The sequence below is a fragment of the Echiichthys vipera genome (genome assembly GCF_963691815.1).
Source record: "Echiichthys vipera genome assembly, chromosome: 1".
NCBI lineage: Eukaryota > Metazoa > Chordata > Actinopteri > Perciformes > Trachinidae > Echiichthys > Echiichthys vipera.
The window spans coordinates 19,313,385-19,331,760 of record NC_139826.1 but is presented as its reverse complement, the minus strand read 5'-3'; the positions used below and the strand labels follow the sequence as shown (position 1 = coordinate 19,331,760).

The following is an 18,376-nucleotide window of genomic DNA, read 5'->3' as shown; positions in this document are numbered from 1 at the left end:
TCATACAAAAAGTCTTAAAGTCTTCCAAATACAGTATATAAAGTCCCTCACCTCTTTTCTCTCTATCTCTCTCTGTCGCTCTTCTTCTTTCTGCCTCTCCAGCTCCCTCTGTCGCTCCAGCCTCCTCTCCTCCTCTTTCCTCCTCCTCTCCTCAGCCTCCCGAGCCTCTTCCTCTCTCCTCTCTTGCTCCTCTCTCGCCTTCTGTGCGCGCCGCTCCATCTCCCTCCTCTCCGCCTCCTGCAGAGCCAGTCTTCTTTTCTCTAGTTCTGCGTTCCCTCGCTCCAGGTTAGCTTTGAATTTATCCTCGAATGTCACTGAATAAAGACAAATAAAAAGCTTGGATGAAGTGGGTGTACATTTTATGATTACTGGGATTAAATATACTAAATTAATCAGTTTAATTGGTTTATTCATTAAATATTTACTTTATTTGAATGAATAAACGTATTAAACTGATTCAACTTATTTTAATCTTAATTAGGTTTAGAAGAAGAAGACTCTGTTCACTCTGTTATTATTATTATTATTCATGTTACACACCCGAAATACACACATGCACAAACAGGACCTATATACATGCAATTAATGGAGAGATGTCAGAGCGAGGGGGCTGCCAATGGCTCAGCGCCCCAAGCAGTTGGGGGTTCGGTGCCTTGCTCAACAGCACCTTGGCAGTGCCCAGGAGATGAACTGGCACTTCTCCAGCCACCAGTCCACGCTCCATTCATAATTTGTAGTTTCAGTAAAACTGTCACTGAGAAATTATGAGATTGTAATTGATGTTCAGGCGATTTAAGGATTTTAAAATAGCATTTAGCTGTGAACTTAATATTTAATAACACTTGATGTAACCTGCTTCAACTTGTGACTGTGTGTAAGAAGATAGTGCGTACAAACCCAACACCGTAGTGTCACTTGGCTGCCCTTGACTGGCTGCTGCAAGTGGCTGTCACAACAATATGTGTGTTTACGCTATTCAATTATGACTCAGTATGTGTACAAAAATGACAACCCTAGCTATTGATTATACTGAGTGATCTGATCTAGTTTGTAGGTATTCTTGCGGCTTTGCTTTATCTTAGACATGGAGAATATAGAGAAAACAACTGAACATAATGCAGTGAAGCAAGAAAAGACTGAGTGAGTACTGACAGTTGTATTTGGCTTTCTGTGGAGGATCTATGTCAAAGTCATCAGTCAGAGCTGCATAGGGAGAAGTGCTGGATCCATTCACTGCACCCCTGGAACATAGAATCAAATTAACTTACACAAATACATAATCATTTAATCAACATGTTAAAGGTCCCATAATGTAAAAAGTGAGATTTCCATGTCTTTTTTTATTATAAAGCAGGTTGAGGTGCTATATAAATACTGTGACAGTATCAAAACGCTCAATCACAGAGAAACACACACAGCCTGTATTTAGAAACTGTGTCTTTTAACAAGCCATCAGGACTTCTGTATGGTTGTCAGTCATTCCCCGAATGCAAGAAGACCTGGAAACACTGACTAATCAGAGCAGACTTGGCTTTTAAAGGGAGGGGCGATTAAAGTTACAGGCGCTAAAATGGAGCGCTTTAGACAGAAAGTAGGCGAAAAATATTGATTTAATGTATTTTTAAAAACATGTTCTAGTAGAAACACCAGTACAAAAATACAGTGGAAGTATAAACCTGACAATTTGCAGAATATGGGACCTTTAAATAAACATATACATTATCGTAGTCCATGTCTAATGGACTTAAATGTTGAGAACATATAGACACAACATATACGTATCTGCCACACATATTATTTGCAATGTTTTTGTTCAATTGTTCCATATGTGTGCACATACCTTTGTGAGGGTGGTACCAGTTCAGTTGGCAGTGTTAGCGGCAGTGGTTGTCCAGTCTTTGCTATATCCACGAGATGCATTGCCAGAATAAACTCCTCAGCTTTTAGCTTGCCGTCCTTATCCACATCAGCTAAATTCCTGCAGGGGGGTTGCAAATTGGAGTTGTAATGTGTTCATACATAATTTCATACTGACAGTGCAGAATTACACACAGGATAGGACGGCACTTTCAGATAATTAGGAAATATTTTGCACATTTAGAGAAGGTCTTAAAAATGATTACAACTTTCTGTTTATCAGCTTTTTCGTCACATTCATGTTAGGCTGCACTCGCAAGTTGAGTTCAGCGACTAAACTTCTCAGCCACTTATGGATTCTGATCTACGTTGACATGTCCAGCCTATGAGCTACAAGAGGCGCAAGTTATAGAGACCTATTACAGGGATCATTTGCATGCAGAAAATATATGGGACTTATATTTTGTATTAAAACCAGGAAAAAAAAGGGAAAAAATCACAGCAGAGGTACAGTAATAGGATTTAAACAAATGTTACAATAACAAAATGTATTTCTTCATGTTCACTGGTAATCGAAACTCAGAGCAGCCTTGACTTGTAAACAAGTACTTTCCTTAACAAACAATAGCCTGTTGTCACACCAGCTACAGTGGAATGGCTGTCAAACCTGACTTTGACTCTTGAACACAACACTGTCGCACAATCATTGGACATGTTCACACGCGCGCACACACACACACACACACACACACACACACAGACTCATGCACTCACACACTCACTCACCAGATGGAAGCCAGCTGTGTCTGAGTCAGCATCGTGGTCGCCATGGCACCTCTCACCTGCTGACCTGGCGACAAGAGTGACAAATGTTAGAACGCCTGTATAGCACAGATGTGTGGGTGTGCTGGAGAAAGGAAAAACTCAAGGATCTGTGTGTAAGGACCTGTACAGTATGTGTCAATTACTGCAACTCAGTAAACTAAAATGTGGCAGGTGAACAAAGAGGGCAGTCCTGTGCATCATCATCATCATCATCATCACAGCTGTTTTCAAGAGTGGTTCTAGGTTCTCTTTCGGTTTACTAAAACAAGGGTGATCATGTCTAAATAGGAACAGAGAAATCTTTAGCATCCCTTGAACTCGATATAAGAGATGATGACCTAAAGACTGAAAGTATGAACAACAGCCAGCTTTTATTTAACAGGTTAGTTTAACAGAAAGCTCTCGTCTGCAATAATCTGCTATAATCTACAAAGAGATTGAATCTAAAGCTCGTAAAAATGATAAAAGCTGTTCATGTCATTTATTTAATGTAATGGATTTCACACAATGTGCAAAGTCAAACTACTTAGAAATTGTCTGCAAGTGAGTGTGCATAAGTGTGTGTGCGCGCATGCATGCCTGTCGTATGAATGCATCGTGGCTATTTTGAAAGAACAGGTCCAGCAAGGCTTGCAGTAACAGAACGAAATGCATACTTTGCTGTCTGTGTGTGTGTGTGTGTGTGTGTGTGTGTGTGTGTGTGTGTGTGTGTGTGTGGAGAAACTGCCCCTGTGTCGGAACACACCCACGGCTGCCACTTCCTTAGAGTTAGCAAAGACTTGACACACATAGAAAGAAAGAGGGAGGAAACCGTTATGAAATCATCAGTGACTGTTGTTCATGAACATCCACGCCTGCATTCCGGACGTAGTTTGGTTTTGTATGACAACCACACCGTCACATATGTAGACACACACATAGACACGCACACACGCACGCACACACTTCGTACCACTGAGGTATCCTGTCATATGTTTATCCAAGCTGTTGAACTGCTGTCTGTATTTGAGTCTGGAGGCGTGTGGCACAGCCCAATCGCTGGGAACGGTCAGCATGGGTGACATCACAGAGGGGGAGGAGGAAGCGGAGCTGAAAGAAAAAACACACACATATAAGCCAAGATTACCAAACTTCAAAAACACTAACAAGATATAAGAGGCACTGTTTGTACAAACGGGGAACTTGCTTGGTGCTTCCAAATTTCTCAGTGTGTTTTTATGGTGTGTGTGTTACCTGGTAGATGTTAGGTCAAGCAGCGACGAGGCCTTATTCATACCAGAAGAAGAGAGTCCTAGGGGGGAGGAGTAAGGGGATGCAGAGAGAGGTAGGCCTGATAACACAAAGCACACACAAATACCCATTACATACTATCCTATATCTGCAGTAATATGATGACATTTTTATTGTAGCCAATAACCACAACCATAGGATCTTGACGCCCTACGGGAGGGGAGCCCATCAGTGGGTCGCTAATAAACTGTCATCCAGCCAAGGACAGCAAGACTGTTTGTTTGTGTTTGTGTGTGTGTGTGTGTGTGTGTGTGTGTGTGTGTGTGTGTGTGTGTGTGTGTGTGTGTGTGTGTGTGTGTGTGTGTGTGTGTGTGTGTGTGTGTGTGTGTGTGTGTGTGTGTGTGTGTGTGTGTGTGTGTGTGTGTGTGTGTGTGTATATATATCCCATTTGGACAACGCTTTACCTTTTGATACTTGAGCCTTAGCTTCATTTTGCACTTAAGCTCTTAATAAAAGCAAGCAAAATATTCAATACTTTTTATTTGTCAAGCATTTAATTAAAATGCAAGTTTACAATAACAGGCTTTATAATGTGGTTATTACGTATAAACTATTTATTTACTGAATTACCAGAAAACATGCAATTAAGTGCTATATAAAGGTCATCTAGTTATGAAATTGCATTGCGAGAAAATAAGCCACTTGCAAGTGATAATCAAGAGACAGATGAATGCATTTAATCAAACAGGAGAACTTCCTGATGACTCACTGAAAGATACACAAGGAAAAAAGGGGGAGAGGAAACAGATTTTAGAAGTTGGAAATAAAAACCAAAATCTACCAGTGGCCAAAGCTCCAGCTGGGATTGGCTGGAGGAATCCAATGGTGCCGTTTGGCAGGGAGGCGTTTCCCACTGTGGGCATCAGGGGCCTGGAGGGGGTGGCCATTAGAGGGCTCAGGCCTGATGTAGGAACCAAATGGGCGAGGCCTGTCATTGGTGTCAAAGTTGAGTGTCCAGAGGAAGCCATGGAGATCGGGGTCATCAAGCCAAGGTTTGTCCCGGGCATCATGGACATGTTTGTCATACCTAGGACACACACATCAGGTAAACCAGTCAGATGACACAGCGCACACATGTATGGAGATCAGAAAGACAGAGCCTGTCAATAAATGTTAAACTCCGCAAATTTCTTTTTTTGTGTTACATTTAAATCTTTTATTACACATTTCTTTTTGTCCCTATGAAACGTAATTTGGCTTTAGCTTCTGTAATGGGAGGTATTCCCACTGAAATTTAACAGTTTAGCCTGCTAAAAAGTGGGCGGGCTTGGAGATTGGCCTGATACAGAGATCAGAGCAGAGCACTGTTGGCCCTGTTAGATCAGGAGAAGGACGAGGGAGATATGAAAGGGAAACTTTGTTGACTTTCAACTGGCTTCACATTAGTGGGCAGCTCAAATGAACAGAGTTCGGCCAATCCCATCCCGTCGCAAGCAGGCTGGAGCTTCCTGCTGATCTGTGATCAAAAGTCGGCATGTACGACACACCTGCAGCCAAACAGAGTCACCTTGTGAGTCTGTCTGTGTGTGTGTGTGTGTGTGTGTGTGTGTGTGTGTGTGTGCGTGTGTGTGCGTGTGTGTGTGTGTGTATATGTGTGTGTGTGTGTGTGTGTGTGTGTGTGTGTGTGTGTGTGTGTGTGTGTGTGTGTGTGTGTAATCATGGCGAAATATACTCATGGAAATGACCACAGAGGAGCTTTTGAGTATTTTGCCTGTCTGTCTGAGGGTAGATACTATCACTGCAATAGTCTCCTAATTGTGAAAGATACAGTAACAAAACTTTACAGGTGTGTAGTCGAGATCAAAATGAAGGTCAAGGTCAAAGATGGGTGCAGTCCCAGCAAGAATGCCGGAAGTAGGGGGTAGGAAGTAGGTAAGGGGGCCTGGGCCTCCACATTTTACGCCACTGGACCGATAACCGTACAAGATGCATTCAAACAAGTTTACAGGGGTGTTATGGAGATCTAAATGAAGGTCAAGTGAAAGTAAATGTATTTTTCATTTTACTTAAAGGCTGCGATTGCTGGGCTAAACACACAGTGTCCAAAATGTGGACAGTAACATCCACATAAAGTATATAATAGTAATGATAATAATAAAACTGTACCATAGGCTGGGTTGGTCAAGGATGAGGTGGGGTTATTAAGGGCTGGAGCAGACACTGGAGGCTGCTTCATAATGATTGGCAGTGCTGAGGGAAGCGGTGTACCCTGGAGTTTTAGCTTTATGAGCTTCATAGCAATGGAAAACTCCAGCCTGTCCATCTTCCCATCTTTATTCATGTCAGCCAGAGCCCTGAGAGACAGAGGAAAACAGAGTCATCAAAGAGTGTTAAGATATTGTGCTTCAAGTACAGATTACAGTGAAAACGCCTAAAGAAACCAATCTCTCAAAAATCTAAGTGTACGTGAGTGTTTCTCACCATATCTCAGCCAAAACTGAAGCAGGCAGCCCTGATTGTAGGAGAAACTTCCTCGCCTGCTCCCCTACAGAAAGAGACCAACGAGGAAGAAACAGAGAAACACAAGAACATTGAGATTCTCCTGCATGTGAAACTGAAAAATGTGCCTGCATACAAAACATCACTATCTACAGTATATTTGTGCCTGTGCGCATGTGTAGATTTGCTTGATCATCTGAGCATGTCAACAACATTAGTGTGCTCACAGAAGTAAAGTAGTAAACTCCAGGTGAATGCAAAGTGCTCTTAAAGTCAATATAAGTATAGATCAGAAAAACACTAACCAACCAACATTTGTGTGCGTTTTATAGCAATTTATACTTTCATGTGCATGTGTATAATTGTGATATTGGGTAATCACTGTGCTTTATACAGTGAATGCCTGAAGGGTGTGTCCTGGTGAAATAGCATTATGAACTGTACTGGCAGGGAGATCAGTGCGAGCGAGCTGCATAAACAGTCTGTGCGATGACGTGTGTGTTAGTGTGTATACCTGAGACATAGCCCATAGACGGGGAGAGGGTGTCAAACTTCTGATCATGTTTGACCCTCTCCTCTGGAGAGATCGCCCATACACTTACACCACCTCGAGAGAAAAAGAAGAAATTCCACAATGTGAAGCACCAAACACAGGACATAGTTATTATCTCTAGATAAGAGAACATCGGTGCAGTAAGCATCGGTCTGTTCTAAGAACTAGAGTTATCTCACCTTACTGAATAAAAACAAAGAGATCTTTTCATATGTAGGAGCTCATGAGGAAGTGCTGTTTAAGGAGTTTTTGTGTCTGGTTGTCTGCTCAGCAAGTGTGAAAAAGTATATGCATTATTTGTATCTTGTTGTGATTATGTTTATGTGGTTTCAGAAGTGCAAAGTCTCCATCTAATTCCTGAAATAGTTTGTGTTTTAATAATAGGCCCGTCACTCAGTATCTGTATCTGTTAAAACTGTCTGCCTAAAGATCTTGGTTAAATTGGATATCAGAGAGTTTAATAATGGAAAATCAACCAAAGATAGTGTTTTATATCCACATCACACCTTTTTCACTTCTCTATTCAGTGTTGCACTGTCCTGTATTCTCTTTGTTAGGTAGTCAAATAAATGTTTATAACTTTACGTCGTTGTGGGAGTCTTCCGTTCTGTGCAGAAAGTGTTGGTCCCTGATAAGGCTGTGGTACGAACTAACGCGTTCAAGACGAGACTGATAAAAATGTAAATAATCAATTACTTTAAATAACTAACAGGTATTAAACCTTCACCAAAGTTTAAAAAACATCCTGTCTTAATTTGGTGTGGTGCCCTACTCCGAGGTCAAATCAATCCTAAAGTTTAACGAGTCGAGTTAATTCATAATTAATTCAGCGACTAATATATTCTAGCCATAACAAAAGCAGGCTTAATCACCTACACATATCAGTAAATGTATCTCATCTGAGAGATTTATGGGTTCAGCAAAGCAGCTCCTTGAACAGTTCCATGTTCCTGTTTTACCTCCTCAGTGTACATTTAAGTGTAATAAAGTGTAAATTACAAAAGGATAACACGTAAATCTGAGCAAAGCAATCAAGCATACACTTTGCACATATTACACACACACACACACACACAAAAACTCACAAACACTCACAAACGAGATGAGAGAGCCCGAGGCCAGCCTCAGTGACAGTCAGGAGTTGGGAATGCACTGATATTGACAAAGTGATAATGAAGCGTGCTGTTACTGTGTCACTTTGTTCAGACAGGAGGGAAAAACAACACTTTCACTGAGGCCGACTACACATCAGTGGTTACTCCACAGTCCATCAGCAGACACAGTGAATGAATAGTCTACTTTACTGTAACCAACATACACTTAGAGTTCCTGCAACCATAAACAAAGCGGTGGTCAAAATAGACTTTGCAATGACCTAAGAGCACAACAAATGTATTAAAAGTAGAGAAAAAGTAAGGTGGTTCCAGAGGAGGACAGTGGAGCTTTTAAGAAGAAGAAGAGGTAGGAGACAAATGATTACAACAGTGTGCACGCGCGCACACACACACACACACACACACGCGCACACACGCGCGCACACACACGCGCACACACGCGCACACACGCACAAGCGCACACACACACACGCCTTACCATTCATATTTGCAGGTGGCAGAGAGGGGACTCCCGGCAGCGTCCTCAGCTACTGTCCATCTGCAAAACACACAGTCACAGCCCAGTTATCTCTCAATACTGCAGCTAAGACAGGACAGTGGTGTCACTGAGGGGAGGGAGAGAAAAAGGCAAAGAGAGAGAGAGAGAGAGATTCTGGTCCGTCAGCAGAGTCAAACAGGACTCCTCCTGTTCTCTTCAGTCAGAAGCACTCTGGCCACGTCCCAAAGCTTTTTAACTACTGGGACATTTTCCAATACTATCCACACAGACCATGGTAGTAGTGGTCATGCACCAATACTACACTACTGCCCAGGTTTTACCGCTTTATGGTTCATTTTTCAGCTCACTGTGAGCGCCATTTGTGGGTTACAGGGAACTCCAAGACACTCCAAGTGATTGTCTGCTGTTATATCCTGACTCTAATGTTCTGAAACTATGGATTTACTTTAGATGTTGTACTGTGGTGGTCAACAAAATGTCACCAATGTACATCTGCTACGGGATGCTTCTAAAAAAAATCTGAAGAAGCGTCAAGTGTTGTCTTTTGTTTATTGTAAAGCTTTGAGATTGCCAACTTCATACAAAGTTTACAGTAACGCTAGCAGCTCTGAGAGACTGTACTCCGGCAAAGCAGTGAGCTAAATGCTGGTCAGCGTGCTCACAAAATGATGCTAAGCAGGTATATTTACTATTTTAACCATTTTATCTCAGTGTGTTAGCATGCTAGCACTGAAAAGTCAGAGGATCGCCAGATGGGCACACCAACCTACCGTTTTACCGTGATTTCAAACCTGCCTTCCTGTCACAGATGACCACGCCTTTTGCCGTTACATCATGATTTAAACCCACTCTTGTTGAGTCAAGCACACGAAAGTAAGTGTGGGAAAGTAGATACTGTTGCATGAACCTGTTTTATATAGTGGGTCCACTTCTTTCAGTTTTAGGTGATTAGTGACAACCTTTGGTGAACTAATGTCCATTTACTAAATTAAGAATTAAGAGCTATAGGGATTTAAATTTTTTAATTTCTAGATTCTCTGTCAACTAGACCACATTTTCTGTTTTTCACATTACTTTAGGTTAGGCGGATGCTTGTGGTAGATCACAACATGTTAAATGTACCAGACTTGTGTTCACAAACGAAATGCACCATATATGCGTTCTGCCTCTCTGTTGACAAGAGACCAATTACTTGAGTCATGCTGGGCTTGGCATATTATTTATAGGTCTCATCTTTGACTGCAGCGCTGTTCCACCTGTGGAAATACAGCCAAAGCAAAACTGCTGTGTTTAGATCTATAACAGTTTTTTACTGTGGGATGGAAAGTGTGAACTTTTGCTTCAATACCAGATGGATAACAGAAGGCCACATATACTTTTCAGCATTTATTTTGAATATCTAACATCAAATACAAAGCTGCATTTATTTTCATGCATCTTGGGGACACTGAATGACTTTCATGTTGGTTCTTGGGCTTTCACATTCACTTCATTCCTATCGTGCTGAACACCTGCTTCCTCCGTGACTATCTCTGTCCCATCAGCAAGTCAGACTCACATGATGCAGTCGGAGGAGGAAAAGGAGGAAAGACATTCCAATCTTTCTTCTCAACACTTCCTGCCCGGTCACCCACAGTCACAAGTATTTCCTTGTCTGACGTCAGCTGACAGGAAGTGATCATCAGTTTTGGCAGAGGGACAGCTTTGATGTCCCCAAAAAAAATGAAAGTCAGAGCTTGGGTTGGAACTTGGGACAAGAATGACGGATTGATAAGTGAGGTTTAGGAAGCTAAATAACTGAGTTGTTAATTGATATAAGCACATGAAAGAGAATATGAATGAGAGAAAGAGAGAGGGAGAGAAAAAACAGAATGAGAGTGAGTGTGTAGTTTCTGTGAACGTGGTCTGATCGATGCTCTCACAAGGGCAGAGAACATCAAGGGAGGGCTAATCTGCTGCCTGGCATCTATCTCCCTACCTCTCTCCTTCTCCTTCAATCCTCCTGGGTCAAGTCCTCCTGCACTTCATCCTCACACTTTCTGCCTTTCTCTTTCATTCTGCCCTTGTTCATCATATACAGTCTTTATCAAATTATGATCAAGTGCATATGGGGACTTCTGGCATTAACAATGTATAAAGTATAAAGTATTTTTTTCCAAAACAGCAGGTTACCATTTAGTTGAGTGCATGGATTATTTAACTAGTTGGAAAAAATGCCACAGCCATAAACTCAACTCAACTTAAAGATTTCCATATTATGCTATTTTTCCAAGTTCCTATTTGTATTTTTGGTTTCTACTAGAACATGTTGACATGCTTTAAAAAAAACAAAAAACACACATTATTTTTCTTATACCGTCTGTCTGAATTTAACTGTATTCCCCCTCTGTCTGAAATGCTTCCTGAAAAAGCCCAGTCGGCTCTGATTCGTCAGCTTTAACAGGTTTTCTGGCATCTCTGCAGCAGAGGAATGACTGTCACGGCACTGTAGCTGCACTTTCTAGCTGTATACAGTAAACGTGTGACATCACGACTCTACAGAAGTCCTGACGGCTCGTTTAAAGACGACGTTTCTAAATACTTTTAAATAATAAACATGTTAATCTCAAGATGCCTGACATCTCAGGTGTTGCACAGCCCAGTGGTGTAAAAGTGGAGTTCACTAGACAAACCACTGTATGAACTCCCAGTAAAGCAATTTTTGTGCATATTGCCTTACACGTGCCAATACAGGATATGAGTGATAAGCTGACATCAGTCAACAATCTAAGCCATTCAGTATTGGTCAGGTTTTAGTTGTGGGGTGTAACCTCTGGTAATGCAACACTGTAGGAGTAATAATGAATAAATGAAAGATAGCAGTATTAGCTTTACTGTTTCCAGAGTGACAGAGGAGTCTGACTTTTCCTGCCTGACCAACTGACCGATTGAACAACTGGCCGGCACAAGTGACTGACTTCAGTGGGAGACTCAGCTTTGCAAACCTCATGCAAATCCTCTCTGAGGGTTCCTCCTGCCCTAGAAACGTAAGCAGCACTTCGCCTGTGATGCAGGACCTATTAAACACCACTAAAAACAAGGTTGGAAAACAGACTCCAGGTTACTGACTGTGTAAGCCATTCATGTTGCCCACACATGCACGGTAGTCCCACTGTTGTCATGGTTGAATACATAAATAGATATATGACTCATATTAGCCAGTGGGCTAAACATAATAATGATGTCTATGGCTCTTCTTCCTGGACCTGAGAAACCAAAAAAAACAACCCAACTGAATCCAATCACAATACGAGCAGAATTTAAGACAATGAGAAAGCTTATTAATACCATATTGAATGCAGTGATCCAGACACAGATCACATGGTTGTACCAGGTGAAATTGGGGCCTAACTGTCAAGGTGAACAGAGCATGTGAAAAAGACCAGCTGCGAGGGATATTGTACAGACAGGTGACCCACAGTCTACTAGCAAAAGAGAGGGAGATTTTTTACGAAACTCATAGTGGGTGTCTGGTAATTTTCTTCATTTTCCCCACTGCAACGTTATTTAACTGTATACAGTATATTAAACATTAGACAGCTACCATACATTTTCAGCTGTGGATTCAAATCCAGGTCTACATTAGGCCGGAGCAGGAAAAGTACAGGTGTCATTAGCATTGTTAACGAAGATTCTTATCCCTTTAAAGATGTACTCCGTAAGATTTTCCTCTATTTAATTGTCTGTTAAATGAATCACTTTCAAAGAGTGAGTTAAAACAATAGTAATTGATCACATGACCCACTAATGAAAGCGCTTATACTTGCCTTTTTGACGAGTATTTCAATATCTGTCTGTGGCGACATTCCCTCGGCCGGCCCAGATCTTCGGTTATGCTGCGCTTCCTTGTAATCGGAAACTCACAACTTCTAGGTCAGGCTTGTAGTAAGGGCACAAGTGTAATAGGAACATGTGTGTGTGTGTGGATTTAAGAGGGTAACATATAGGGGATGGGCTGGAAGTGGAGAGGTGAATGTGTTTCAATAAAGTTTACAAAAGAGCAAAAAAAAAGCCAACACACACAGTGACCGTGACAAGATGGAGGCTCTGAAAGAACAGACTGGCCTGCAATTACATCTTACCGCCAAAGAGGCCGCTAGAAACATGATATCTCAAATCTTACGGTATGTGTGTATCAGTAAGTCTGTGAGCCAGAAGAGAATACACTGTGGCATGGCTTTGAAACTAGTGAATAGCGAAAGGGAGTGCAGCCCCGATTATACACCTGTGGTTTTCCTGCTATGTCAAAAACCAATGGAAATGTACAAACTTCTTTCAGCTTGCACATTTCCTTTGGACTAAAATTGAACATTTTCTCAAGGTCAGCGTGAGCCCCTTAATGCTGTATTAATGCCGGACTGGAGTGTGGTGGTAAAAGGTTTCATTTATGGCTTGGCTATGTCGGTCAGATCTCACCTGCTTTAGTTCTAGTTTGGTTCCTGCCGAAAGAGTGTCTGGGACATTTCTGTCTCTGTGTTAGTACATACAACACTGAAAACTGTTGGATAAATAGCCTGGCTGTCCCTGACCTTAGCTGCTTCAGAAGCAGCTTTGAACCCTGTCTCTTTCTCTTTTATGAGCGTATCTGTCCAAGTCAGTTTGGTCCCTTATGCTCTGTTTAATGTGCATTTTTTAGTGCACACTGCTGCGATGCAGACTCTTTTACATCGACAGAAGGAAAAACAGAACTACACGAAGATCCAGACAGATGGATGATACTATGAGAAAAAAGGAAGTTTTACAATGAACCTTTTCTCTGATTGATTTTCAGCTGCCCCGCTCGCTGACCTCACAGCAATGACATCAACTCCACCCCAATGACTCTCTCTCTCTCTCTCTCTCCCTCTGCGTTTGTTCCTGTGTACAGTAAAATTACCCATGCGCCATTGGCAATCAATCTCCTGTGTCATTCATTTCCCTCTCTTCTGTGTTATTGTATTTTTATGTCTTTCTGACTGCTCCCCACCATACAGCTAACTTTTTAAGTGATATTTCAACACAATGCATCCACCCACTCTGCCATAAACACCCATCCACTTGTGGTGTTCACCCACTCAGAAAGTGCTGCAAAGGCCCATGGGAGTGTTTCAGACTGGGTTTGATTAACACGGTTTGCAGTGCTGTGCTGTGTTGTGTTTTCTTTAGAGGCCAGGCATGCTGCCCCCTCCTTTGACCCGCCCTGATTTCTCCACATATCAAGATGATATGTCAGAACTGGAGAAAGCCTTGTGATAAATTATTATTTTATAGTTTTCTGGCAGAACTGTGTGTATGTGCGTCCAGAGGTGCTCTGAGTTACAGTAGATACTCCAGGTTGTACTTTTAACAGTGGTGATCAAGCAGTGTGACAGTGATGAAGAAAACTGCCAGTTAAGGTTATGGCAGCCATACTGAGTATCAATGTAAACACTTTAATAATAATGTAAACTGAAGACCCTGAACTTGAGCTCCACAGAGATGTCTGAGGGGAAGCCTATTTGTAAGTTGTAATAAATAATTACAAGTTACAAATAATTCTGTTGAAATGTAATGTTTTTTTAAATGTATTATTTCGCATGGCTGACAAAACAAAACGTTTATACTTGTGTTTGGATATGATATACAGCTTATATACAGATAATTACCATAAATTCTCATAAAATAATAGTTTAGATAATTACCATAAATTCTCATAAAATAATAGTTTAGATAATTACCATAAATTCTCATAAAATAATAGTTTAGATAATTACCATAAATTCTCATAACTCCCATGAAAAGTTTCTGGAAAGTTTCCAGAAATTTACCGGAAATTATCCGGTCCCTTTGCAACCCTGAACCACTGCAATATTTCGCTGGCTTTAATACTAGCGGCATCATAAACCCAACAGCCCCTCCTGTGGCAGACTCTTCAGCATGTATCTCACACCGGGCCTTTCCAACTGAATTATCACCCCGCCCACTGAATGGACACATCAATTCTCTCTGCAATCTCAGCCAGCGTATTTACTTATGAAAAGTGATTGCTCCATGGTCACAAGAATATTAAAAAAGGCTCTATGGCTCTAAGCTTCACTGTAGACGTTAAACATTTCAGTCAGTTCATAAAGTGCCGCACGATGACTGCTTAACAGAAACTGCTTTGGAACGGGCCGTCGACATTACCCCTGCTAATGCGTTACTTGTATGCTGCTGAGCTTGACAGGAGAGCTTTTTCATCAGCCTGTTGTGTAGGAAATGCAGAATGAAATACAATTTAAGATTTTATAGAAAAAGAACTTTGTAAAGTGTAAAGTAATCTGTGCTCATCTCAGACCTGTGGACTCAGTAGTGTAGTGGATTTTTTAGGATCGATGCCGATACAGATTTTTTTTCATCAGCCTGAGCCGATGACTGAAACGCACTGCCGATTTTCTTGAGTCGATATTTGGAGCCAATGCTACTTTTGCTCCCTCAATTACGATAGAAATTCATCGTATCGGCCGACAGGCTGCTGTGTTGGCTGGCCGATGCATCGGCCTATCACTAGTGTAGTGGATTAGTGTAGTTTGACGAGGTGGGTGTACTACTAGGTAAATAGGTAGGTTACCAAGGAGGGGTGGGTATTATGCTCTCCTGTATATTCCCATGGCTCGTTAACTGAAAGGTAGGTATACTGTACACTGCCAGAAAAAGACGTGGGTATACCTTTTATATCTGTGTATATCCTCCACTACACCACTGTGTGGATAAAGAATAAAACAGCAAGAGGTGCTAACAAATCTGTATTTTTGGGTGTCGTTAACCTGTATATTATTATTTATCAAATGCTGACAAAATAATGATTGTGGTTTCCTACATTACACTGTTTGGGGTTTAATTGTAACTTAATTGGAAATGAATGCTTATTTACTGGTGACTCTGATTATGCCACTTTAGACAAAACATGTGCAAATGACCGAAAATAGGCCAAAGAAATAAAAACTAACTGGGCACTGCTGGATATATTCTTTATTCACAACCTCCAAGTGGCTTGAGGATATGTGAACTCTGAACTGATAGAGTAACATTCCCTGATTACTTGTCACCAGCCGACCTGCAACCTGCTCAACTCGTTTGAACCGAGAGGAATTTCGGAGACTGACCTGCAAATCTGCCTTTGCTACACTTCACAACGCCTCACACAAGTCCCAGCAGAGACCAGGCATCGATAATAGCTCCCTTCTAATGAAATCATAACTTAGCCAGCTAACCTAACTCCCATCCCAGCATCACCCCCTTCAAAGATATTTTAACTCCTGGAATCACAGATCGACTACACAAACATTAACAAACTGTACATAATCACAGAAACGTATGTGAAGATAAATGTGTAGAAACATTTACAGAATATCAAACTTACAGTCATGCTTAGATAAGCAGTTTCTCTGGCGTACCTCTCTCTCACCGCGGCCAGAAAAACACCAACTCCCGAAAGCGTCCGAGGGGCCGTGAAGTGATCCCCGGGTCTCCAGACGCGCCGCGGAGGGTCGCGACCGTGCGAGAGCGCGGTTTGTGCAGAAAATGTCACAGTTTAGCAGCGTTTGTTACTCAAAGAGGACCTGTTGCTGACAGCTCGGTGTGTCACAGCAACAACATGGCTGACGACGATCATCAGTGGCTGTTAACGTGTGAGCGTCCGCAGGGTGGGAGGAGAGAGGGAGGGAGGGAGGGAGAGAGAGAGAGAGGGAGGGAGGGAGGGAGAGGGTGAGAGGGGGAGAGATAGAGAGAGAGGGAGGGGGTAATAGTTGAACAGATGGGGAAGGAGAACAATTGAGGAGGAAGATAAGAAATGGAGAAGGCAACACAAGAACTACAGTCTTTTCTCATTTCAAGTCCTATACTGACTACTTTTTATGGAGGACTAAACATGACTCAATAAATATATAAGTGCATAAATAAATATATACATGCATAAATACAATAATAAATAAATACATAAATACAATAAAAGCATAAATAAATGTATAAATAAATACAGGAATAAATAAATAAATGCATAAATAAATACAGAAAGAAATTAAATAAGTGCATACATAAATGTATAAATAAATACAGGAATAAATAAATAAATGCATAAATAAATACAGAAAGAAATTAAATAAGTGCATACATAAATGTATAAATAAATACAGGAATAAATAAATAAATGCATTAATAAATGCATTGATAAATGTATAAATGAATACAATAATATATAAATAAATAAATAAATGCATTAATAAATGTATAAATGAATACAATAATATATAAATAAATGCATTAATAAATGTATAAATGAATACAATAATATATAAATAAATAAATGCATTAATAAAATAATAAATAAATGCATTAATAGATGTATAAATGAATACAATAATAAATAAATAAATAAATAAATAAATGCATTAATAAATGTATAAATGAATACAATAATATATAAATAAATAAATAAATGCATAAATAAAATAATAAATAAATGCATTAATAGATGTATAAAGTAATACAGGTATAAATAAACAATACATAAATGTTCAAATAAAGGCATAAATCCTTAATAAGAAGAATACAAACATACAAGTTCACGATGTTTGGTGACTATTTATGATCAGAGGATTAATTCGGCATGTGACACAGCTCATTTTGGCTGACATTTTATCCCAGAGACAGCAGCCATGCTTACATTATTAATGTCTCCTGAATATTTTGTGCCTACTTGATAAAACGAGAGTAGGTGGTCCCTATCAGGGCTAATGAATGGAGGCTGGGACACCAAAATAAAGTCTGAGCTGGGGGGCGGCACCTATGGGCGGCACTAGAAATAAAGTGACGGTTTCCGTTCAGGTGAGGTGCTCTTTTTTTTAATTTAACATTTTTTTCCCCATTTACATTCACTTGTCAAATGTTGGCACAAGAAACAACAGGATTCACAAACAAACAAACAAAAACTACAGGACATTAGTACAATAAAACAAACCATAAAACAAGATAAACTATACACACATTTGAACACAATCATGAACACACACAGGGATGTGCCTATCTTGTAATAAAATTTTAGATTTGAATGATTTTATAGTTTTGGTTAGGTTTTTATTAAGTAGTTTTAAAGTTGATATTAATATGCATTAGATCTGTTTTTATCTGGAGTTATAGAATTGCAATTTCCTTAGATATTTCATGTTATGAATATAAAATTTAGCTAAAAAATAATGAGCAAGTTAATCAAACACAGTTCGTTCTTGGATAATTTCGGATGATTCAATATTAGTAACAAGTCAGTTTATCTTAGGGTAATATTTTTGCTTTCTTTCATTTTATATTTTTACACCTTCATTAATAACATAACCGAAGTTAACTACTGCCACAAAATCACTGCTATACAAATCAAGTATGATGACAAGATCACAACTCTTAAACATAATACTTCCATCTAATCTATTATGATAGATGTTACTGCGCATGTGTCATACTGCGTGTCATGTCCCGGCCTCCTTCCAGTAGCCTTGATCCCTATAACGACGGCCTAACCGGTTAATATGGCCTACGTCACAGTTCACAGCCTTATGTGAAAATGATTTGATAACTGTTAAAATCTGAACTGTGTAAAAGAAAATGAAAGTTGCTTAAGTTTTATTTACATTGTAGTTAGCCCATAGACAGTCGGCAGTCTGTGGTTAGCCCTTCACACGAACTACATAACCCATAGTATACTTTACGTTATGTTTTGCGACGTTGTCAAGCGATTTCTGACTTAACGTACCACCACGGTGAGTTACT

At 40.4% G+C, this 18,376-nt stretch overlaps 1 protein-coding gene across 3 annotated transcripts in view; it reads right to left on the bottom strand.

The window, feature by feature from the left end:
- The window catches only part of itsn2b (intersectin 2b), a 33,055-nt gene extending 16,836 nt beyond the window's left edge, over positions 1–16,219 (bottom strand). For 2 of the 3 annotated variants that reach the window (XM_083912955.1, XM_083912957.1), the window contains exons 1-12: positions 15,978–16,219; positions 8,558–8,617; positions 6,926–7,018; positions 6,394–6,457; positions 6,079–6,266; positions 4,754–4,999; positions 3,916–4,012; positions 3,635–3,771; positions 2,644–2,707; positions 1,841–1,978; positions 1,153–1,241; positions 52–314 (exon numbers count right to left, since the gene is read on the bottom strand). In XM_083912955.1, the coding sequence (XP_083769081.1) occupies positions 52–314; positions 1,153–1,241; positions 1,841–1,978; positions 2,644–2,707; positions 3,635–3,771; positions 3,916–4,012; positions 4,754–4,999; positions 6,079–6,266; positions 6,394–6,457; positions 6,926–7,018; positions 8,558–8,564 (1,386 nt within the window). In that variant the 5' untranslated portion in view covers positions 8,565–8,617; positions 15,978–16,219. The remainder of the gene's footprint in view (positions 1–51; positions 315–1,152; positions 1,242–1,840; positions 1,979–2,643; positions 2,708–3,634; positions 3,772–3,915; positions 4,013–4,753; positions 5,000–6,078; positions 6,267–6,393; positions 6,458–6,925; positions 7,019–8,557; positions 8,618–15,977) is intronic. The other variant, XM_083912956.1, reaches the window with a different exon arrangement.
- Positions 16,220–18,376: the final 2,157 nt, after the last annotated feature.